The sequence below is a fragment of the Pungitius pungitius genome, chromosome 12, assembly GCF_949316345.1.
Source record: "Pungitius pungitius chromosome 12, fPunPun2.1, whole genome shotgun sequence".
Taxonomy (NCBI): Eukaryota; Metazoa; Chordata; class Actinopteri; order Perciformes; family Gasterosteidae; genus Pungitius; species Pungitius pungitius.
This window is the reverse complement of record NC_084911.1, coordinates 1,970,225-1,995,370: the sequence shown is the minus strand read 5'-3', so window position 1 is coordinate 1,995,370 and position 25,146 is coordinate 1,970,225. Positions and strand designations below refer to the sequence as shown.

At 47.7% G+C, this 25,146-nt stretch overlaps 2 protein-coding genes across 4 annotated transcripts; one reads left to right on the top strand and one right to left on the bottom strand.

Moving 5' to 3' along the window:
• Nucleotides 1–1,621: 1,621 nt before the first annotated feature.
• clec16a (C-type lectin domain containing 16A) lies at nt 1,622–22,742 on the bottom strand. Its single transcript, XM_037475514.2, has 24 exons — nt 22,272–22,742; nt 21,688–21,816; nt 21,142–21,275; nt 20,437–20,585; nt 19,567–19,672; nt 18,687–18,692; nt 18,129–18,252; nt 17,795–17,969; nt 17,218–17,268; nt 17,013–17,111; nt 13,803–14,154; nt 12,703–12,814; nt 12,520–12,620; nt 11,822–11,941; nt 11,184–11,293; nt 10,191–10,235; nt 8,870–8,920; nt 8,616–8,744; nt 8,301–8,421; nt 5,987–6,138; nt 5,519–5,723; nt 5,018–5,188; nt 4,530–4,667; nt 1,622–3,789 (listed from the first exon to the last, which is right to left on the bottom strand). The coding sequence occupies exons 1-24, from the start codon at nt 22,343–22,345 to the stop codon at nt 3,308–3,310; spliced, it is 3,336 nt and encodes a 1,111-aa protein (XP_037331411.2). The 5' UTR covers nt 22,346–22,742; the 3' UTR covers nt 1,622–3,307.
• Nucleotides 22,725–25,033, top strand: dexi (Dexi homolog (mouse)). 3 transcript variants are annotated; one of them, XM_037475521.2, is made up of 3 exons: nt 22,725–22,834; nt 23,146–23,616; nt 23,785–25,033. In XM_037475521.2, the coding sequence occupies exon 2, from the start codon at nt 23,241–23,243 to the stop codon at nt 23,508–23,510; it is 270 nt and encodes an 89-aa protein (XP_037331418.1). In that variant the 5' UTR covers nt 22,725–22,834; nt 23,146–23,240; the 3' UTR covers nt 23,511–23,616; nt 23,785–25,033. The 3 variants fall into 3 exon arrangements, with proteins under 3 accessions (XP_037331418.1, XP_037331416.1, XP_037331417.1); XM_037475520.2 differs by having other exon boundaries at nt 22,748–23,007; XM_037475519.2 differs by having other exon boundaries at nt 22,738–23,616.
• The last annotated feature ends 113 nt before the right edge of the window (nt 25,034–25,146 follow it).

Below are 25,146 nucleotides of genomic sequence, written 5' to 3'. Positions count from 1 at the left end.
AACAGTGCTATAAAGGTAACTGTGCTTTCAGGCTAACAGCGATATCAAGCTAACAGCGCTTTCAGGCTAAAAGCGCTATCAAGCCAACAGCAATATCAAGCTAACAGCAATATCAGGCTAACAGCGCTTTCAGGCTAACAGCGATATCAGGCTAACAGCGCTTTCAGGCTAACAGCGATATCAAGTTAACGCTTTCAAGCTAACAATGCAATCAGGCTAACAGCACTATCCGCTAACGCGAACAGCGCCAAAGCTACAAAGTGCGACAAACGTACAGACACAGCGAGCGTGATCCTCGGCGCGGGGGGAGGGGGGGGGGGGGGGGGGGCTTCCATAGCGACGACCACGATCTGGCCCACCTCCCACGCCTTCATGGGTAGATGAGATGAGCCGCAAAAGGATAAAAACTACTTCAAGTTCAAAATGGTATCATCAGGAAGTAAAATAGTTTTTGTTTTATGGCATTTGTCCACGTAAGGGGCACCTTTTCAGACAGCGTACCCTACTTCTCATTTCCAAACCAAACCTTCAGTGATCTTTATGGGGATTTCTTAAAACATAATTTTTGTTAAAATTGAGTCATAATGAATATAACACTAGATTTGATTCAGGTAAAGCCTGACTAGTTTGAGGGTATAATGATCTCAGCTTGAGGTAAAGGCTGAGCAGGGGATGAGAACACACACACACACACACCTTAAAGGCTACCTCAATGTTCAAAGCTGTACCTTGTAAATGAGTTCACAGAATTCAAGTGGTGTGTGTGTTCTTGGGGGCGGTGAGTGAATCATACGTAGCGGTTTCATTCTTTACTTCTCAGTATTCAAGACACTGCTGACTGTTTGAGGAATTGAAATGTGAAGTAGGACCTCCTGTGATTGTGCTATTAGCCGATTTCAGTGAGAGTCTTGCGTAAAAATGGACGTATTCGACCCCACGGGCAGGAGAAGAGGTCGGACCGCACCAACCAATCAGAAGCTGGGAGGACTTAGACTGAGGTAATCTTGAAGAAACCCTCATAGAGATGTAAACATGACATTTGAAGGACCATTAAAGTCAGGGCGTATGAAACCGAACAGTCCTGCATACATCTTCAAATCTGAAACATCTGGAGTCAAAAACGTCAATGTAATGCTGAGAATGTGGTTAAGCACAGAGGACACACACACACATTAGCTGCAGTACCTGGAACCCAGTCATAAGTTTACGCACACATAACCTGACTTCCTTGAAGAGGAACCGCAATGAAAGCAACACATAAGGACCACAAGATGACTGAGGACTCCGGGAGGCAGCAGAGCAAGAAAGTGTAAATGCAACGTCACCCCTTTGTACCCCACACACACACACATCTGGGTGTGTGGAGGGGGGATAGATCATTATCTCAGGGGAGAGGCCTTCACACACTCCGTAAGGTAGTGTACAGGTGTGTGTGTGTGTGTGTGTTTGTGTGCGTCTGTGCGGTTCCTTTCAAATAGATCCTGTGGTTTCCTTGCTCGAACACGTCTGCTGTTACTAACAGAGTGTGATTCTGTGAAGACGGGGAAAAGAAACCACTCAAATGAGAGCAGGGGGGAAACTCTTGTGTCTGCACACAACACGACTCATGCAGCAGCCCCACGGGTGTTAAGTAGAATAATTTATTGCAGTTCTCTATTTATTTATTTATTTCTCTGTTTCAGTTCATCAACAATAATTACAGGTTTAAAAGCCAAAAGCATTTACAGAGCATATAAACATATTACATATAGACACTACATTCAGAGACTTAATGGAAGCTTGACATGAGGTGTTAGGGTAGCGGTTGCCAATGGTTACCGGGGGACACGCCGCCACCTTCCATCAAACCATCGGAAGCTGCTCTACGAATTGTGCCGAGCTTCTGCAGCAGGACAGTGATCATCACCGTCGTTCTTCTGCTATCTACAGGAGCGAGACTCTGAACGTCTCCTTCTAAACCGGTGGATGACTGTAGAGAAAAGTTAAGACAAAAAACAAAAAAAAAAAGAAGCTGATCGCGCATTAAGACTTGAGCTGTTAAGATAATGGCACCGATGAGATCTTATCTGAAGGATCCAATCTGAACAGAGATGAGTTGTTACATTCCAAATCTCCCCTCATTGGAAGGCGCTGATGATTATTGCGGTAGTAGTAAAGCTTTATTGAGCCGATTAAAGGACGTCTCCACACTGACCTCACAGCAGTTTCACTTTCGTTTCTGGTCCTTCCAGGTTGTAAACACAGCCGTGTGCCGACTTTGGGATGAAGCCAAGCGCTGTGCTTTATGCTGGTTAAACTGGGTGGTTCATTGATAGTTAGGTGGTTAGAGCCACTGCTCTCAGGTCAGTGTCTTGAGAGGACACCAGCACATACATTCAACAGATGTTGGGGTTGCAGAGTTTTACTACGCTTCATTTACGCAAGCAAATCAACTTTGTATCTGTACGTCTAAAAATATCAAACAATATTTTGCTTTTTTTTGGGGGGGCTGAAATGCTTCATGCAGAGAACACATGAATCAGTGAATTATTCACTGCATACGATATGAACAGCTATGTACCACTTTATACCGGTGGATCGGCATTGTGGGTAACGCAGACGATGCGACCACTGGAGGCGGTGAACGTCGGAAACGGGGAAGAAGCTGATCGAGAATGGAAATTAAAAAGCAAATCCGACGTGTTTGGGCCGTTGCTCACCGGCACTCAAGCAACAGCGTACGAACCCGTCAACCCAAGGGATCGGCATCGATGGTGACGATGGAGAACAAGAGGAGCCCCAATGAGTGCAGACAGTGCTCACTCTACACCTGGAAACAGGAGCTAAATGTAGAAAACACCACCAACCAGTGCCCGAATCATAGAGCCCCCCCCCCCCCCCCCCCCCTGCACACACGCACCTCCACAGAGGCAGTTGCTGCAAACGGGTCTGACAGGCAGCGGTTCAAAGGCACTGTCTGTATAGCATGTTTGTATGTTAGCATCGAAGGGACCATGAACAGAACATATGAGGGTCGTGTGCAGATAAACAGTGTGTGTGTGTGTGTGTGTGTGTGTGTGTGTGTGTGTGTGTGTGTGTGTGTGTGTTTTTGAGCTTACAAACAATCGATCAGACCGAGTAGAAAACGTTGCTGGTTACGCGCCTTCACACACGCTTACTAAAAACACAACGAGACACAACGTGTGCTTCAAGCCGTTTTGTGAGTCGTCCTCCGTCCTCTGAGAGTGAAAAAGAGTCTCACGCTGCGTCCACACCGCCCCGCCCTCCGGGGTGTGAGGGACGTGCTTAAAGAGGAGTGTGTGTGTGTTTAATCCAGTTCTGGGGAGTCCGGGGTTTCAGCGCGTCTCTCCGTGTTCTCCTCATCGTCTCTTTCGCGCGGCTGGTCTCCCGTCTCCTCTGGAGGTGCGTCTTCTCCTTCTGCCCCCGGTTCCTCCTCAGCGGGGGCCTCCTCTTCCGTCGCCGTCGTTGCCTCATCCGTCGGCGACCGCTCCTCCGCCCTCTGGAGGGAGTGCGCTGCGGGCAGGTGGCCCGCGCAGGGATGGAGGTGCGGCGAGCCGGCGGGCGGCAGCAGCGTGAGCGACTCCACGCTGAGCGCCTCGCCGCCGCCGTCGGTCAGGAGGGAGATGGTGGGCTGGGAGGCCGGGGTGAGGCTCGGGGCGAGGGCCTGGACTGGTGCCGAGGGAGCAGAGGAGAACAGCGTTACATCGCCGCCACCTCCTCCTCCTCCTCCTCCTTCCCCTTCTCCGCCCGAGAGGGAGGGCGGCGTGTGCTCCAAGAACGTACCATCATCTAGAGGAGAAAGGGAGGCAGGTGAAAACTCATTTGTAAGGACTCTCGCTGCGGTGAAATGATGTGGCTTCATGTTCATGATGCAGAGTGGTGAAAAAATGTGCAGCTTGCATTTGAAACAAAGTGAACGAACAATTGTGAATTCAAAAGTTCCATTAAAAGCCATCAAAGAAAAATGCCAGCAAGCTTGCAGGAGCATCAACATTTGGAGGAGAACCGTATGAAGTCAGCGCACAGGTGCACAGTATGCAGGTACCGCACATGCATCACACACACGGACTGAGTCACATGGTAACATGGCAGCGTGTTCACCGAGCTCCTCCTCCCTCCTCCTCCCTCCTCCTCCTCCTCCCTCCTCCCTCCTCCGTTCACAGAGGGCGGGGCGAAGGAGGTGCCGGGTGGACACGGTGCACGAGACACAAGCAGTGGGTGCGTTAGTGGTGGGGGGGGGGGGGGGGGGAGCTACGGGGCACCGCGTCAGCATACTTACATCGTTAGAGTGTAAGGGCGCAGCGGGAGGGACACACAACAAAAGCAACACACAATCATCAACGTCACATCCACAGGATCAGGACAACTTCCCTTTTCAGGTTTTCTGCTCCTTGTGGCTACAAAGTGTCCCCCGCGCTTCCTCATGTGACTGATGCGCCCCGTAGTTCAAAAGGGCCTCTCGATGTCGGAAGGGAGTGTGGATGTACTGTGTGTGTGTGTGTGTGTGTGTGTGTGTGTGTGTGAGCTACCTGTAGGGCTCTGAGCTGACACAGTGCTCGCAGTAACAGAGTCGCATCTTCCTGTGCTCCCGCTCCCACTGGAGGGAGTCGAGGGGGAGGAGAGGGGCGAGGGACTGTGCTGCGACGCACAGTGAGCCACTGCAAAGCCTGGACACACACACACACACACACACACACACACACATTCAGTCATGTGACACCACGGCTGGGAGAGGATTCCACCCGACCACATCGGCCCCCCCGAAAGGCACGAGGAGAGTCTGGATCATTGTGTGACACACAGTGTGTGGACACACCTCTCGAGAAAGAAACTTAAAATGTATGTAAACACACTTGAGATGCGTCTACTAATTCATCCAAATCAAATCAAACTGCTGATATTTACAGAGATCGACTTTGAGCTTCCAACCGACTCGACTCCAACACAAGCTCGCTTTCGGTTTCACTTTGACGGAGCAGGATTCGGTGAGCGTGATTGCGGGGACTCGCTACGTCACCTGGTACTTTGTCCACCGAGGCGAAGACGGCTCGGCTCGCCGTGGGGTCGTTGGGGGCCCGCCTCGACTGCTCGTAGAAGCGGAAGGGCAGCGCGCCGGGCGCCGCGTTGGCCGGCTGACCGAACCCCAGCACCTCCGACGCACCGGGCTGCACGGGCAGGTCCAACAGGGCTGCAGGGAGGGGTCACAAAGCCACTTGACTTTTCTGTTCAAAGGGACTTTGACGTGTCATGCCTGACGTCTTTTGTTATTACTTCCGTGTACATTTCTAAAGAAGCAGAACACCGGGAAGTGATTCAGTGTTTCCAGGATGAAGCAGCAAGGAGTGTTCAACGAGTAAAAATGGTAATAATAGGCGAGAGGAAGGACTAATTCAGGGAAAAGTATTTCATCGCTGGAGAGTAGCTTTTGATTTGGTGCGACAGATTCTCCACTGTTTTTCAGTGTTTGCTTTTAGTTACTTTAACACGTCGCGTGACGGCAGCCCTTTGTGCCGCTCACCTGCGATCCTCTGCATCTTCATGCGCCGCGCCTGGATGCGACCCTTGGCCAGCCTCTGCTTGGCGATGATGCAGCGGATGTGGTCGGCGAAGATGAAGTTGGCCTGCAGGATGGGCAGCGGCTTGGCGTGCGGGTTGGCGCTGGGCTTGTGGATGACGATGTTCAGCGCTCGGCTGTCGTCCTCCACGCCGGACACCTGCATGTCCTGCGGAGGAGGGGGGGGGGGGGGGGGGGGGGGGGGGGGGAGGGGGGGTGGCGTTAGAGTTCCAACCCTAACGATAGCTAAAGGAAACACATTCTAGTTACACTTACAGCTGTGTTACTATTAATGGCAAATTATGCAAAATAAAGAATTTCTTTGCATGACTTCACTTCAGTAGAAGGGTTGGGGACTGGAGGCGGTCTCATTACTCATTTCACTCAATTATTACAAGACTATAGAGTATTTATTTCTATGGTTTCTCTCACTTGTAGGAGGCCGGCAAACTTGACCACGCCCCACCCAAGGCGCTTGGTTTCCGGCTCCACCAGGCTCATCTGGTACACGTCTACGGCGAGGAACCTCTGGGCCTGGCCGCCATCTTTACTGACCACCATACAGGCGATGAGGTCACTGTTATCTGAAAGGAAAAAAAAAAAAAAATAGACAGACTTGAGCGGTTTGGGCCCCAAACTCCACAGTGGACGTGAACGATTCCCTTTAATGACACAAGAGTCTACGGACAGGACAGGAGTCATCGACGGGTCAAAGTACTTTTAATTTATATATATATATATTTATAAATGATTAGTGGCTTAACTCGAACTATAAAATCTCACACTGACGCAAAAAATAATAAAATGAGGGAGCTTCTGTTTCGTGTCACTTAAAATGAGTCATCAAACTTGTTCAGAAAGAAGTCGTTGCAAAATACGAATGCAACGAAGCCGCTGGACAGCAGCCAACTTAAAACAGATGGGCTGATATAACACTTAACTACTTAATATAACTGATAATAGGGTATATATATATACACAGGCACAGGCAGTATGTAACAAATAATAATAATAATAATGACTTATCATTGAAATACTTGGTAAAGCAAGATTTAAAAGTGGAGTGGTGAAGAAAGTGTGGCATCTTCTTAAAAGTTGTGTACTTTGTGCTATAACCGGTTAAGTGTCAACACCACTTCCTGCAAACAGCACTCGGTGTCAGGACAACAGTGAAATGTCAGCTGTAGCCTCCTGTTGTCACAGTCAAAAAGAAACATCTGGGGAAAATGCAGCATTGTACCAAAGTCATTGTTTACGACTGTACCTTATTTCACCAAAAGGGAAACGCACACCTGTCGTTTGGTTTGCGGGGGGGGGGTTCTAACAAACACAAAAAAGCAGCTCAAATCGACCGCCCACCCCGAGCAATCAGTCTGACCTTTGACCTCCTGGAGGACAGACGTCTCTCCCACACGTCTGGCAGGATGATGAAGAAGAGACGATGAGCCCACATCACTTCACCACAACACCTACTGCCAGACACACGGATGACGACCCGATTTGACACCGGCGGTTTGGCATTTAGTTTGAGCCACGGCCCCTCGGGCAGGTTTTAACGCCACTGAGAATTTGGCCTAAAGTGTTGCCGATGGCAACGATGCGCGACCAGGATCACGATGTGACGCGGGGCTGTCAGGTGGAAGCTGTACAAAGAAAGCCTCTGTTCCCTCAGGCTATAAAGTACCTTCTACCTCCTGCATAAAACACTACCGGAGGTACCAACTGGGGCTGTTTTTAATGCGCTGTGAAGGTGAAAATCAATGAGAAATAATGTGTTAACATATAATATTGTGATACGAGCCCACAGACAGGCTCATCTACAGAAAACTGTATCTGAATGGTTTGGTCCACTCATCAGAGCACTTTCATGAGGTTGAACAGATGATGTGATAACAAAGCAAAAGGTTGATTCGAAGAAGTGATGCTGATGACACTAAATATAAAAAAATTAACAGTACAAAAAACAACATTTACAAGTTCAGTGGTAAGAGAAAGTGTGGAAATAGAAAAGCAGAATTAAAAAAAAAAAGATGTGTGAAAGGACAGAAAACTTTCTTTATGCATAATATAGATACTGGATGTCACTCTGGGGAATTTGTGGGGAACCTCGTGTGTCTGACTGCTAATCAGAATGACATTCAAAAGAATTTCAAAGAAGAGAAGTGGTTCTCCCCTCTGCTCCTCAACCACTGACTGTCACTCCTGACCGCGACGCGTCTGTGTCACTTCCGTCACACAGCGATGACCTGTGACCTACGCCGACCGGCCCGAGCTTTCTCTAGTTACACAATGGCAGGAAGGAGTGATGACGGCAGCACATTTAGACTGAGGTCATCCAGCCTTTATTGAGGCAACGTGTCAAGTTTGTGTTTAAAAACAACATTTTTTTTTAACACAAACCGCGACAGGTAAGCAGGCGGCCAACCGAGCGCCCGTCGCATGAGGCGTTTGTATTTGTGTTAAATGTTGTCACAACTGCAGAAACGCGCGCGCGTCAGCAATTAAACAAAACACACAACGAGTGCAGATGTGCGACGGCGTCGTCACGCTGCGACATCCTGCTCGGCAGAGCTAACCGCAACGCAAGTTTCCACCACGTCACCTGACACACCTGTGTACAGTAAGAAGACCGTTCAGGTTATCTCACACACACACACACACACTGTGGTCGTGAACGTTTCTGCGTGTGCGTTGTTGAGGCCCCCCGGTCTGGGGGGGGGGGGGGTTTGTAACGTGTGCGACTCACTGAGGTCTAAGACGTCGTCGGTCTTGATGAGGTCTTCGGGTCGGGTCAGAGGAAGCTGCGTCTCAGGCTCCCCCTGCAGCTGCAGCGATAAGGACCGCAGCATGAAGAACACGCGGATCGCCTGCGCAGAGAGACACACGTAAAGCGCCCGACTCGTCACGTTGGGAGTCAACTGACAGTTTACAACCAACCAATGGAGAGAAAAAAAAAGAAAAAAAAAAAAAGAACAGGAGAGGAAGGAATAGGCCACACGAGTATTTAAAAAGGTCGACTATGTTTCATAAGACCCGACTTCCCCGCGTCGTGGGGACGTACCCTGCGCGTCTTCTCCACGTCCCCACAGGGCAGCCGCTTGACGAAGTCGATGCCGGTCAGAGGGGTACCGGTGGGGGGCAGCAGCACGGAGGCATCCATCATGAGATACTCCACGTTCAGCGGTTTACTCTGCAACACACACACACACACACACATACACACACACACACGAGAACATGAGTACAGGCGAGCACGCAGCGGCGCCAACGATTAGCTTCGCCGAGAGCTGGTGGAAAAAAATAAACCCGACTGACCGTCATGCTCCTGTACTCGTCTTCAAACATGTCCAGAAAGATCTCCTCGCCCTGCGACCAGGGGGGTGAAGAAGGAGGAGAAGAAGGTTCAAAAGGAGGCGAAAGCTGCTTTGTGCATGAAGAGCCTCAGTAGCAACATTATAGTATTAATAATATTAGAATAATCGGTGCCAGTAGGAAGAATGTTGAATAATATATCTCTGTGAATTAAAAACGCCCCGCCCAGACGGTTCCCTTCACTTCATCATCACACATTCCGTGTCTGCATCTCCCGCTCAGCTGACTCATCGCTCGCTCTCTGCGACGCCGCATGCGAGCGCAGCTTCTCTCACGCATTCTTTCTGATAGTTCAGCTTTCCGTGGGATTCGCGCTGATCTGATCTGATCTGATATTTCGCACGCATCACACGAGCGGCTTATCGGGGGGGAAAAAAAGGGGGTCTGCGTCTTATCAGCGGACCAGACGTGACGACAGGCCCGGCTCGCTGAGCGGGAGAGGAATTCTCTCATGGAAGACAACCGCAAACAGGAAGTGCTGGTAATATATCTAAAACAACACTTTTTGCAATTCATCATGCAGTGATCTCAAGCACATTTCATTGGATTGAGGAAAACAAGTACTTATGTATACTTATATAGTACGTATATTAAGAAAGAATATAGGTTATAAAAAAGAAAAGCACTTGCTTAAATGAAACAACCAAGTTTGGTTTTCTTCCGTTTCATTTATCAAACACTTAACCTCAAGACTCTGTTATTCAAACAAAAGAAAACAAAGAAACACTTGCGTCACAGTGATTCTCGCTCTCTTTGACTGTAGATATTTAAGAGGAAGAAGTTAAAATCGTTTTTAACACGTTACGTCCCTACGCTCGGCTGGATGAATCCTGGCACTGATTCCAGAAATGATATCCAGAGAGAAACAGAAAGCACTCAAAGCGCTTTGAGTGCAAACGTCCGATTGTAAGGAATTTGTTTGGAAACACTTTCACTTTTACCCATCGCACCTTCGGGGAAACGGCTTTAGTTCTAATAAGCCAGTTGCTGCAGAGAGAACACGTTCTGCACGGTCCCCCCCCCCGCGGAGCAGAGGAGGCTCCTCGTGCTCAGACTTGTACCCAGAAATCAACCCGTGCAATCAGAGGAAAGGTCTGAGCTGTCCTGCTTGGTTCCTCCCTCCTTGTACCTTTCCACTTTGCAGAAATAATACATACGTGTGTGTGTGTGTGTGTGTGTGTGTGTAGATGGAGAGAAGCGCTTGTGTTTATGTAGGTTAATGGTGTGTGTGTGTGTGTGTGTGTGTGTTACTGTTCGCTCTCACCTTGTAGAATCTCCGCAGTAAATGCAGACTTTCTTCTCTCGCACCCTGCAAACACAAACATTCATCATGCGGCGTAAACACACAGCGCGGGGCCATCTGGCGTGTGACACAAACGCACAACAATCAAGCCATTCCCATGTGCTCCACAGCAGGCAATTATCTCCTAAATAACTTGCTATAATGACTTGCTGGAGATTTCCTGTGTGTACGTGACGGTTGAAATTTGGAGTTGGGAGGTTTGCCCACTACTTTGTTCCCATTAAATCTAAACACAGCACTTACGGAAAGGTTGTTTCCTTTGACTGCGACGCGCGTTTTGCCGGGTTATTCGATTCCCACGGAAGGAGAGAGTCGTGGCGTCAGAGTGAAAGTTGTTTCTCAGATGGCAATGCGCCAAATTATGTGAAGCCATGTGTGAAAACAATCAATAAATTAAAACAAATCTCTGCTGTCAGAGAGTAACTGGTCAGCAATGGCATCAGCGGGGAGAGGGTCAACTCAGAATAATAGCATTATCATTTTCATCATTATCAAAACACTGTTGTTCACCGTTGTGTTGCTGTTGGATTGCACAGAGGACAGAGGCCAGTTAAGAAAAATACACTTTGACATTAATTAATTATCCTAATTTGTGGAAAGCCTCTCGACTCTCTCTTGAGGGGCACTGCCCCCGCGGAAAGAACACCTTCATCACTGTTACGCCGTGTCGGAGGTGGGAAATTCTTAAAGCGCGAGAACCCCTCGTGATATGACCCGCTTTTTAGGATGTCAGGTTTCAATTCCCTTTTAAATGCAGTGAATTATTTTTCAGAAAAGAAAAAAAAAAAAAAAAAAAAAAGACCGCGGGGGCCTCAACTTCCTGCAGCCCCTGTTCAGACAGAGAAGAGAAATGCGGAGAAAAGGAGGGTGTGGAGGATTAACCTGAAGTGAGAGAAGAGGAAACAATACTAAATTCCCTGAAGAATGAGAACACAAAGGTGCATTGTGACGTACCTCCAGGCAGGCCAGATGCACATCTTTGATTATGCAGCGGCTTCCAGACAGCACCGACTGCTTCAAGAGGAGGCAGCTCAGCTCCAGGGTGGCTAAACGCACTTTACCATCTACACACACACACACACACACACACACACACACACACACACACACACACAGAGAAATTATATGAATAAGTAGTGAGGAAATGTTTCTTCATATTGGCTCAACACAGCAAAAGATTGAATGGAATAATGTAAACAATGTTCTTATCTAACATGTCAATAATCATCTTCTTCTTCTTCTGTTGTTAGACGTGTTAAAGAGGACTTGTTGACTATGTTTTATGGAGATAAAAGTAAAAATATATTCCATTTAAAAATGTGGACAAAAGAATAAAAAAAAATATATATATATGTTTAAAAAAAATCATGGAAAAAAAGTAAAAAATATTTAAATAAAAAGTCAAGTCAATAAAAATTAGGTCGAACAAATGTATGGGAAAAAAAAGTTAAAAAATGTCTAAATTTGTGTATGATGTGGCAGAGATTTACTGAATTAGTCATTTAATTGGAACTGCACCGCCATGCACGGCAGATGAGTGTGTGTTAGTGTGTGTGTGTTGGTGTGTGTGTGTGTGCGCGTGTTGGTGTTACCCGGCTGTGCTGCGTGGCTCATGGCTCTGATCAGTCGCTCTACCAGCACCAGGCTGTAGCAGCTCTTCTCCTGGTCTGGAACTGGTAACTGCAGCCGCTCCAGCAGGTCTCGGTTTATTCCTGCGGACCACATGACCCGGCTCAGAGGCGAGCGCTTTCACGCTCGGTGGCACCGACACGAATGCTGTGATGTGACTTGTTTATTGAAAAAGATGAAGAGTTCCGGGTCGATTTGAAAATAATCTGAGTTTCAATCAACCTGGATTCTCAGATTAAAGAATGTTCCAAATGTGCATAACTCGCAGCAAAGTGACTTTATGGATCATGTGCTTCGTGCACCGTTTTAGAGATTAGAGAAAATCAACTCTATTTTAGAGCGTTAATTGTGTATTATATTATAGAGGGAGGCTTAATTTCATTTGGCACGTGTTGATTTAAACAATGTGCACCAAATAACAGCAACACAAACTACATCCTACTTCATAGTTACATGAAAACCTCTTTAAAACAGTTACTGCCAGTCGTGTTGAAGTCTGAATATATGAATTACTGCACTATGGTGAAACCTGGGGGAGACCCTCAGTTCCTCAACAGCCGACAGGAAAGAAACCGGACCGCCCACGAGGAGGTCCGCGCGGACCTTCACCGTGGGCGTCCACACTAGAACCCACCGAGAAGGAACGAGGAGAGGGGCCCACCTTTGCTGTGTGAGACGGCGTAGAGCAGGCAGAGGACGAACAGGGCGTGGTAGTCGTCCTCGTTGCAGTCCAGGGCGCTGTACACCATGTCCAGGAACGGTCTGCAGAGGGAGGGAGGAAGGAGTGAGGGAGGGAGGGAGGTAGGATGGGAGGCTCCATCAGTGCCTGGACGCGGGCGCTCACCTGCTCCTGTGCGCGTGCGTGCGAGTGGCCGCGGCGCTCTTCTCCTCGTCGGTGATGTTCTGCTCCGTCAGATCCGACACCTTGCACTTCTCCATCACCACCATCTCTATCTCTGTGAGAACACACACACACACACACACTTTGTACCTCCTTACATGCGTACGAGATATTCCTCAGCAGTCACGGCGATGAGGGACCAATGAGCTGCTGTCACCAGCGGATGTGAACGCTCTGTCTGACGTGCTTTCTACTCTCACTGCTGGTTCAATAAATGATCAAATGTGTCCAGTCAATACCTCAGTCAAGGATGTTTAGAATGTCACTAGGTAGCCACCCTTCTGTCTAAAAGGTTATTTTTTTTTATCTTACATTTAAATCAATCAGTTAAATATGGTGGGTGTCATCTTTCCACTCAGGATTAGACCTTTGTCATTCTGAAACTAGCTCTTCCTCTGCAGCCCACCACGTAGTTGTGTTCAAACTTATATGTCATCATGAGTTTTAAATAACAATCTCACACACACACACACACACACACACACACACACACACACACACACACACACACACACACACACACACACACACACACACACACACACACACACACACACACACACACACACACACACACACACACGAGCAGGAGTGAGAGACAGGCGGAGGGGTGAGGAGCACAGGATGGATGGTGTGTCATCGTGGAAATGGGCCGTCGGCTGTGGTCAGTGGTTGCCATGGGGAAAATATAGTGAGGGGGGGGTGGGGGGTGGGAGGGAGGGGCTCATCTCAAAACCATCCAAAGAGGAACTTTTGGTCACATGCATTTGCTTTCTGCATTTTTCTCGCTCAAATAGAAGACTCGTACTGGTGAGGATTCGTTAACTCGAGACTCGAGTGTGAAACACACTCAAAATAAAAAGTCATGTAAACACTTGGTTTCTCTCTTTTCTGCTTTGAGACGAGGGCGGCTGCCGTGGTGGCTGATGGGTAACCAAGGTGCATCATGGGAGACGGTGTCTGATTGATGGCAGTAAAGGAAAAAAAAAAAGACTGGAGGCGTAGCCCGGTACCGCTGAGCCCAGTGAGACACACACACTCACCTTCCGCCGTCTCCCCACTCGCTCTGCTTCCCTTAGAACTCCCACCTCCTCCTCCTCCTCCTCCTCCTCCCTCTGTACCTTTTCCCTTCTCCCTCTCTCGGCCGCCCTCTCTTTCGCCGCCTTCTTCGTCCCAGCCCTCCTCCGCTCCTCCTCCTCCTCCTCCTCCTACTCCACCACCTCCTCCTCCTCCTCCTCCACCTCCCCCGGGCCTTTCGTCCTCCTCCTCCTCGCCCAGGTTCTTGTAGTTTGGCCTCTTTTGAGTTCTCTTGCGCCCGCGATGGCGGGACAGCTCCAGGGAGCGCTCCAGAGACTCCGAGGGCTTGGTGAAGCGACGCACACCTCCCGCACTGGCCTGGGGTTTGGAGAAGGAGAGAGAGGGGGGGAGGGGGGGGGGGGGGGGGGCACAGAACTTTCTCATCAGCTCTACATTTTGTCTGAACTCATTCTTGTGGGGACGAAAGTTCCCGAAAAGATGTTTTTGATGGAAAAAACTCAAACAACCGAAGGCGCCACAATCCCTCAGAGTATGTGCTGACTACAAAGTCTAAAGAAAATGAGTGGATTCAGTCGGTTATTGATAGTCTGGAGTCAACGCATGGTCTACCGAGAAAAAAAAAAAGAAGGAAGAAAAACACATTTCGGTTTCCAGGCATCAGCGTCACTGCCCCCCCTTTACCGGCAAAGGTGCATACAAGACAAAAAAAAGACTAATAACCGATGAGCCTGCATCTCCTCGCACAGGCTTACAACCACAGAGCCTTACAGTAAATCCTTGTTGGTCAACACACAAAAGCCTCTTCCTCCCCCCCCGGGCACCTTATCAGACACACACACACACACACAGGAACTAAAAGCAACCCAGTTTTCACACACAACCCTCAAATCTACAGCAACATGCAGATATACACACAGGAAGCAGCTGTTGGTGATAAGATGCCAAGAAGAGATGTCAGCACTGACCTCCAGTAAAACCCAAGAATCACACTACAAATAGATCTACTGATACTGTAGCACTAATTGTATCACTAAAAGGTGGTGAGGTGAGCTCGTGTGGACCAGTCGGCTCACATCGACCTCTGTCCCACATGTCAACACATCTGGTTAGACATTTGTGTCAGATTGTCATAATCGGCATATTCATTGTTGGGTTAAGGCCCAAAAAGTGTTAGACCTTTGAGTAATGACCTCAGAATACTGATCATTGTGACCTTGAAGCTACGGCTGCAGCCGAGGAAGAAGACGGGAAATGTTTGTGGAGATTTATGAAATATGGACCTTCAGAATAGACATGGTGTGATTTGGACTTTAGGTCAGCGAGCCAAATCCAGGCCGCCCTAAAAAATGTGTGTGATTTTGCATTTTTATTTCACCTTTTAGACTTAATGAAAAGAGGAAAGTATCTGCTGGCTGGAGACTGGCTACAAGAAGAAAACATGCCGGTCACCATGGTTACCCGTTTTTGAGAACAGAGTAGAGAAACACACACATTTATTTATTGAGGATCCAAGTTTAATACTCTGTAGTATTAATACTAGAGAGTATAGCTGGATGTAGCTAAGATGGAAGGTGGTTTTTCCGTCGAGAACTCGGTCTGCAGAGACTGAGCACTTAGCAGTGACTACAGAACAATGCTAACAACACAGTGTGTGTGTGTGTGTGTGTTGCACCTGTTAGCTGACTATGTTCTGGTAAACCGCTCACTCTCTGAGCGTATGCTGAGAAACTGATGCAGGTCACCAAGCGTGTAAGAGAAACCTACGCACACACACACACACACGTACACAATGTGGCACCCAGAAAGAAAAAAAAAAGAAAAGAAAACCACCACTTGCAGGGCAAAGTGGTTCTTACAAATGGACATAAGTTAAAACGCTGCGGTTAAGTTAAACTACACACAAACCGACATGCAAACGATGACATTGTGTATGTAACTGGTGCACTTGCAAGAAAACACGTGCACAAAATAGAGAAAAAAAAAGAAAGAACTACTTCCAGGAAAGAGATTTGGGTTAGGTGAGCCGGCGCTGTCAACGTTCCATCATGTGACCTAATTTCCTGCCACATCACAGACAAACAGGAAGAACCTCCTGACCACCTGCACAGAAACATGTGACCATCCATCTATAATAAAAAAAAACTCAAGAGTTCTTTGTGATGTGGCAGAAACAAGCCGTTTACACGATCAATGACGCATGTAAAAAAAACAAACAAAAAAAAAACAGCGTACTTGTGTAAAACTTTGCCCTTTGTCCACATCAGGATTAATAAAAAGGCCTTTTCCACAGAAATGGAGGAAGGCGCTGATTCGCTTCACAGGACCGGTGCCTGTTCTGTGGTGCTGCCTGAGCCAGACATCAAAAGCTCCACCAGAGATGAAAGAAAGGTGAACACAGGAGCCGAAGCAGAAACCGGATTACCAGCCTAAAAAAATAAATTAAAAAAACACCAGGCGGTAAAACTAGGTCTGTTTGGTAGAATATCCTCTAATCCAGAGGGGGGGGGGGGGGGGGGGCTATGTATTTACTATGATCTCCCGTCTCTGGGAACCGGCTGTACTCGCGCGGCACATCAAAGGCCTCGAGCTGCACAGACAGCGAGGAGAACAGCTGAATGAATCGCTGGCAGCGTTGCGGTAGACCGACAGCGTCGAGACATCGCGCCTCAACTCACATTGACTGGAGAGGAGGTGGGCCGCTTCTAACAACAGCCACACGAGTTCTCAGAAACACTCACGAGCTCAGCACACCCACCTGGATTTACAAACACATGGTCAGAAAACGAAGAAGAGGAAGGAGGTGTGTGTGGGGGGGGGGGGGGGGGGGGGAGAAAGCGAAAACGCGGGAGAAGAAGAAGAAACTACGAGGCCGAGGGACTCGGAAGAGACGAGAGCTGAGGGGAGCCAAATGGGGAAGATCAGGGGGGGGGGGGAGGTAGAAAGAAGGGATCAAAGTGAAAAGGGAAATAACATTTCGACGAGAACACAAAGGGAGACGTTCAGAGGAGGCCCCAGGGGGCGAGACGGGGAGGAAAGACGAACACGAGAACAAAAGAGAAAAATCGCTGCCGCGACACCAAGAAAGCCAACTCCAGTCTGTGTGTGTGTCCATCAGTGTGCACGGATCCATGCGGTCGCCTGGTCACGTCTTCTCGTTGTCCACAATGTACAGTTGGTTTGCACCGTGCGCGTGTGTGTGCGCGTGTGTGTCTTACCGTATACTTTGTCTGTGGGGTGAAGACAGACAGGTCTCCATTGAGGATGACTTCGGCCAGGGAGTTGACCAGCGGCTGATAGTGGATGATCAGAAACACCTGGAACACAAACTCTGGAGTTTAACTTTGAACCACAGTAAAGGAGTCACACACACACAAACACACACACACACAAAAACACAGTTCAGGGTGTCTGTGCGCTTACCTGAGACAGCAGGTAGAGGGACACCTGCGCGTTAATCTTTCGCTCTTCGGACTGAAGGAACAAACACATGGAGTCGGTCAGTGCGTTTGAAGCACGTTAGAAAAGGAAAGGAGTCGTGACCTCGTCTGTCTCGACAGTTAAGATGTTTAAGCAGACCAAAGTGGTTCTGTGTGTCAAGAGAAGTACTTTTGATGTTCTTAGTTATTTTCCATCAGGAACAACTGGATTTGTGTTGCGTTCCCAAAACACTGTCTGAAGAATGAGCTGAGCCGTGATGGTGGTTCGTCATCAGAACTTCACTCCAGACGAGGGACGGATTCATTAACCACTTTTGAACAGAATGCATAAACCAGAAAGAAGTATAAATAATAAATATAAATAAAAGATGCAGCTAAAATGAAACCGTTTCCCCGAACTGTTCATTGACACATTTTGCGTAGGTGTTAAAACGCATCATGTGCTTAATTTTGGAAACAAATAGAGGAAGCATCACCGACGCGACTACGTGGAGCGGAGATGGTAAAGCGAGAGACGCGGTGGTGGTGGCGGTGTGGGGGGGGGGGGGGGGGTCCCGTACCGTCTCAGGGATGACCAGAGAGTAGACGTAGAGGGGCAGGAAGAGGCGGTTGAGGAGGTGGTCGGTCAAAACGTCGTTGAGGAATTCACAGTTGATGATGAGGATGTCGTTCAGGTAGTGCAGGTGGTCGAGGTGCTCGGCTACCAGGTCACTCAACTTCCCCCGGTTCCGATGTCTGGTTCCCAGAGGAGAAATATATATGTATATATATATGTAGAAGTGTGACGCAACACAAACCACCGGCACTTGGAAGGGATTAAAGCTAGAGGCGGGGACGCCCCCTAGAGGCCACACGGGGGAGAACCACACAGAGGAGCGCAGCACACACACTCACTCTTCGTCCGTCTGCACACACTTGTCCAGCTCGATGACGTGGCTGCCGATGAACCACACCAAGTTGCTGAAGTACGGGACGGCGGTCTTATCTCGGATGTAGTGCAGCATGTGCTGGTTGTCCACTGGAGAGGTCAAAGGGTCAGGATTAATATCCAGGCTCGATGATGTCACACCAGAACTTTGTGGTACTCCTACACTTCAATGTTAGAATAAATGCAAATAATAGATGACTGTTTCACAAAACCAATCCACACGGGTTGAAATCAGACTTGAGATCTAAACAAATGAGCTCCTTCTTAATGACGTGGTGAGTTAAGCGGGGAACTGACTGAATCTCATATAATGACTGATGACGGGTAACAGATTAAAAAAAAACTAATAAGTAGAAATCAACAATTTTAGAAAAACACAGAAGGACTTACTGACAAATCTACCTTTAAAAAAATGTTTTTATCTGAAACAACAAATGGAAGGTATAATAAATTAAAATAACATGTCGATGATATCGAGCCCTAAAAAAACAACAACCAAGACTGAATGAATAGAACCAACTTACATGAAACTGGAGTTAGGCAGATGGGGCACGCAGAGGGCGGGGCGACAAGGAAGAGGAAGAGGAGGAGGAGGAGGAAACAGAGACTGGGTTAATGTGTGACCAAGAGGGGAGGAGGGGGGAGGGGGGGTCACAGGAATACTTTATGCAACTGCAAACAATGGCCCATCTGGCAACGGATTTACTATGTTTATAAGATTAAACTTAATACCAGGATATCACGTTGTGTGTCTACAAGAGACCAACTACAGTACAATTAAATAATTATACAATATCATTTGACTGCTACGGTGTTTTGATTGATCCGGGCAGTTGATGGATTCAATCTCTTCCGGGAGATCGATCGTTGCCGTGAGCACAGGAACAAGGAAGCATCAAACCCAAATAGGTTCAGAATTTTCTCAGCACATTCTTCTCACGGTGATGCGACCTCGAACGCTGCACATTGTAACCGCCCGGAACAGATGATAAGTTCATCTAATTAGATCATTTTCTGCTGGCTGACCACGAGGGTTACAGTCAATATGTGTATATGTGTTTGGAGCCACAGCTGCAGCCATCTCTACACATTTTTATGAGAGTGCTGGAGGTTAACAGCTTTCCTCCGTCTGGTCCTGAGCAAATATTTATTGAATTTTTAGTCTGTCTTGTTGATTTGCTGCAGGAGATATCCTCAGAAAAGACACGTGCCTAATGGCAGATGGTATTTCTGTGAAGACACAGGATGCACTCTTAATCCAGTAGAGCCGCACTGACACCTGCTAATAGGTTCATTGACACCTCAAATCCTTTGACCAGTGCCGCTCTAAACCTTCGGAAACACCTCCGAGGAAGGGAAAGAAACGACAGCTTATCAGCGCATCACTTGGATCCCGGCACTCACCTTTGTAGACGTTGAGCGTGATGGTTCGGACAGCGATGCGAACCATGCTTTCGGGGTGGTTGAAAAACTTGATGGCCTCGGTGTACAGGGCAAAGTCATTGGTGTGCTGTGTGTGGGAGACAGAGAGGGGGCGCCGGTGAGCAAGGCACTGAATCGCATCGCTGCGGTGAGGTCAAACGACCAGAGAGAGGTAGAGAGAGAGAGAGTGAGAGAGAGAAAGCAGCTACTGGATTCTGTTCCAGCGTCTGATCCCAACCAGATCCCCCCCCCCCCCAGCCAATCACAGTTGAAGGGTCCGAAACAGATAGGGGGGGGGTCGCAGTAAATTAAGAACTGTGGGACTTCTGGTGCGAAAATCTGACAGTAAAGACCTGGCCAACAATGAGCCATCCAATAGCGCTCTCTATGGATCTTTACATTATAAATGACTACAAATTAAGTACAGTAGATATTTACCAAAAAAATGAATAGCAGATAATCAAACCTATATAAATACTCTCAGATCAACAACACATGGATCTGGTTTTGGCATCAGCAAAGCAGCCATGGACAATACATAGATAGCTTTACCCAGAACACACGGGCCAATGGAAGGACTACAGCTAAAGCATTAAGGGCCAACATCGATGTCATCAGCTCAGTTGTTTAGTTTGCCATCATCACACACACACACACAAACACAACAACATGCACCAATAAGAATATTAAATAAACTAGTAAAGTACTAGTTATTGATGTAATAAGCAAGCTGCTATTATTTTCACCTTAATTCTCAGCTTGTAATATTAAATCTGTTCCTTCCGTTCTGTGATAAAGAGCACAATGACAGTCCACATTGACTTTTTTCCATCCCTCTAATCTAAGCCTCACCTCGTTGTAAAAGAAGTGCACGGTGTGGTTGTTGAGCTTGAGCGACAGAGTCTTGAGGAAGGAGATGTAGTAGGCCATGATCTCCTCGTCCGAGAAGTCAAACTTGTGGACGATGATGGAGTTCACGTGGTTGTTTGACAAAAGGTAATCTGAGAAGAGAAGAGACTTGTTCACACAGCGCATGTTATAAGGAAGAAGAGATTTTGTAGAATGACTAAAAATATTTCTTTAGGGCCAGCCAGGAGCCTGACACACTGAACGTCTAGAGGGGATGTTTGCTCTTCTTCCATCAGATCAACAGGAGGCCGGACTACTGATTTTACTTTACAGCGAATATGAGAAAAGATAGATATCAAAGATAGAATTGTAATCCATTTAGAATTGACCAAAAGGCAAACCTTGCTTACTTTATATAAAGGTAGCAGCGCCGGTATACATGCCAGCATAGCCTCTGCTGAGTCCACGGTTGCTTAGCAACAACAGAAATGCAGCTTGCTGCTTTGCATGGTACATTTAAAAAAAGAAATTCCGTGCAACACGCCTCGCATCGCTTGGGCTTCAAAATGCATTTGAAAAAATGTACACATCTACATGCCGATTTTAGGGAAATTGAATACAACAGTGCTGTATTAGCAGTAACTATGGGCATCTAATGCCTTGCAGCACATACTTTATTTATCTATTGGTGTTGATTCAAATACTTACAAAGGGAAGTCTCATGGCTGATGTTCTCAAACAGTATGTTGAGAGTCTGCAGCAGTTGGACGCACACGTAGCGCCCCGACTTCTGACGCAGGATGTTCAGGAAGAAGGCAAACATGTTCTTCTCCAAGAAGAAACTGAACACATACAAGAGGGAACTCATCGACACGTACAGGGGCCAGTTCATGATGATTTGATAATAGAATAATCAAAGAGAAAGATAATTATCTTCCTTGTGGACTAGTAGTTTTGACCCATACTATACGGACACAATGGAACTTATTGGATGAGGGAGAGAAATATTTATATATATATATTTTTTAAATAAAAATAATAACTCCTGTTTATACGTGGAGTTACACATTTCATTTCTGCCGTTGAAAATGGTTTGGAAATTTAATGTTAAAATGCATAGATTCTTAAAGAGTGGGAAAACCTTGCATGCATGATAAGAAATCCAAAGTTGTCACTTCTCCACGCGGCAGTCACATCTGCATATTAGCAGTTACAGGTAAGGGATCTGTCAAAAACACATTAATTAGGACTTACTCAAATACAGAGCTGTCATTCTGGTCTCCCCAGATGAGGATCTCTGTGATGGAGCGGATGGTCTCCACCAAAAGGTTTCGGTTGTGCTCGGTCACTGTGGTATTTTTGGTCAGGACATGGTACATATACCTGGTGGAACGACATACATAGAAGGAAAATGAGTGGAACAAAGTAATAGTAAAATACAATCTGGATGTAATAAAGTTATTATTAAGAGTTATTAAAACGATTAATCGCCAAATCGTGCACTGTAAAAGCAATCCCAAATAAAGTCCCTACATTTGACACCGCAGTTGTTTAGCTGGTCAGTTGACTATTGTGCAATATTTAAAGTCAATTCTGTATTAGAGGGGATTTTTCTACTAAGTGGCTAACTTAACAGCTAACGCTAGCTAGTAACACTAGCTTAAAAAAATAATTAAAACAACAAATACATTATATTAGCGGAATGGGCAGTTACAATTAGTTAAAAAATGTTCTTTTATCTGTTTGCAACCAAGCTAATGATAATGTTGACAGTCGTTCTCAACCGGTGGATGTATTCATACAGGCTAACGTTAGCATGTCTAATACAACCTACTCACTTTAAATGGTCCAAAGAATGGATATTTTTCGGTTTCCCGGGTCCTCCGACCCAGCTCCGTGAACGGCCGAACATGGTTGTGGTTGTAAGGGGTGTACCGTTTCGACTGTTCGCGTTATTCTGCTAACGTTAGTGTCCGCATCGATACATAACACCCACATTCCCGTACGGATAGCTACTTAGCAAACAGAAGGTGATATTAGCGCAGACGGGTCATTACGTAATAGCCGTTGCGAATGGTTTGTCTGGGAGTTGACGTTTCCTCACTTCTAAACAGCATAGGAAGCCAGTGGTTGGAAAACTACACCAGCCACTTCCGGGTTAGGCCGTGACGCTTAAAGCGAGCGACACGTCCCGTCGTCGGGCCCAGTTAAGGGATCGACACCTCAGAGACCAATCACGACTCAGCTTGCCAATCTACGAGCCAATCAACGGCCGCCGCTTCCGGTGTCGTGTTGTGGCCCGGGACTGTTGTGATGTTAGTTGGCTAAAATGTTGAGAATGGCCGTTTAGCTTCGAAAGCACCGTCAGAAGCGTGTTTTCGTGAATGTTTCGTATTTCCCGGTACGGATGTGTTTACAAGAAAAACTCCAAATGACTTGACTTACAGAAACGCTTGCTTTTTGTTTCACCCCTAGCATCGCATGCTACTGTTTTTAGCCCGGGCCAGCTGGCATGGCGTGAATTCCGCAAACCCGAAAGACGAATGTCAGGAATGCGCCGAGCTCGCTGACGCGGTATTTTAATACCGTCCGCCGGTTTATTATTACCCAACGAAAGTTACGCACTTAACCCGAGCTTTCGCTGAAGTCGTTTCCTCCGGGACCTTCCGGGTACCACGGCACTAAAAGCTGCCTCTCAATCGCTGTTCGCAGGTTCGGGACGAGGCGAAATGGACGGCGCATCCCCCCCGGGAGAAATCTAGCGGTGACACATCCCGGAACCCAAACCGTGGCTCTCCCTCCCACCTATGACACAGCCAACATATGCCCAGCTAGATTCGGTAGAATCGCTGTTGGACAAGCTCCCATATATGTTTTATCTGGGCCTGTTCTTCGTCAACGTCCTGATCCTCTACTACGCCTTCCTGATGGAGTACATCGTCCTGAATGTGGGGATAGTGTTTCTGCCCGAGGACATGGACCAGGCGCTGGTGGAGCTCGGGGTGCTGTCCGATCCGGCCTCTGTCCCCTATGACACGGACACGGAGCTGGATGTGTTCGAGGGCTACCTGGAGTGACCAGTTTTTTGTTTTTTTTAAATTTTAAATGGCGGTGAAGACAGGCCCCAGAAGGACAGATTGGACCGGCGTCGTGTTCATGTGGTGACAAACATCAGTGGGAAAAGTAAGCAGCGCACACAAGGCGCGTGGTCTTTCTGTGTCAAAGTCAGAATAAAATACTATGGATGCTCCTTACTAAACAACCCAGTGGTTCTATATTATGTTCTGACGTCAAATGTATCAAATGTTTTGGATTATCTCTCTTTTTTTTGTTTTGTGGTCACTGCTCCAGGTTCTCTCGGCTCAAAACGAGGCACCAGAGGAAGAGATTCAGCTCCGTGGTCCCACGGGAGGACGATCAGCTGTCCGTCAGTCTGTTGCCATCCTAGCGCGCTGACCTCCGTGTCCTTCACTGTGGACATCAGGGGAAAAAAAGGATGACGCGATGGATGACGCGGGAACCGGCGATGGACGGCCCGCCAGGAGTGTGACCTTCCGGAAGACGTGGCGCAGAGCGGGAACACGAGGTCCGCTGTAGGGCTGCTGCATTCCTTTTCCAACAAGAACCACAAATCTTTTATCGGTCCTGCAGAATGCTTCGCTGCGTGGCAAGCTCGCGCGTCCTTGAGACGCCATCCGCGATGTGTCGTTTGAGGTCGCCCATCCTGTACGTCTGCTTCGGGGACGGGCGCCCTCTGCAGAAGCACAGCTGGGTGCGCTGGCAAGACTCCGACGCAGGAGCCGGACTTCACAACTAAGGTGTAGGAGAGCCCTACAAAACACTCATCGCTGGGAGGCCGAGACTATTAAAGAACCCAGGGATGTTATTTATTTGATTCAGTCGGCCTTCTGATGATCGATTATCATCTTATTAGTTGAGGTCTTATGCACATGTATCTCTAACCCCACGAGGCGTGCATGATCTGGATTGCGTGTTTTCTATCCACTGTCTTCGGTTCAGTTTGTGTGGATGTAGAACTCTGTTAATAAGATGTGTATCCTTGGCAGCAATAATGAATGGATTTTATGCACTGAGGCGACTCCACAGCAGGCGCGTGTGAGCCGGGGGAGGACTGTACGTACTGCAGGTCGGTGAAGAGCACCAACAGCCCATCTTATTTACTAGACATTCATTTGTTTGGCAATACAGAAAATCCAGTATTTTGTGCTGCATACGACACCGCTACAAGAATAAGCAAATCCTGCATAACAGTCATCGCAGTGAGGTTGTCGTTCACCAAATAACCAAAAACATTAGCACAAACGCACGTTTCATTTTCTGAGCAAGTGTTAGTCCAGACCTGACTGACTGTCAGATAACAACAGGCCTCACATCACACCAAAGCTCAGGATACCAATAGTTAGATGTATTGCGAAACATGTTTGGAGTTTGAGGAAAGGCTCCCTGCAGATGGACGGTGCGTAACCGGTGGCAACCATGTGTGAGACAGTTTGTGCCATTTCCCTGCATGATGCCACACTGCTCATCAGGTTCTAGTGAGGACTCCTCCCCCCCCCCCGTGCCTGATCATCAACAGGCAACCCACACCCAGTCATGCCCCCCCCCCCCCCCCTTCCAGATGTTCACATTCTGTAATAAGCTCTGGATCCTAACAGAATTTTATTTTCGGATGTGCATTTAATAAACTTTTAG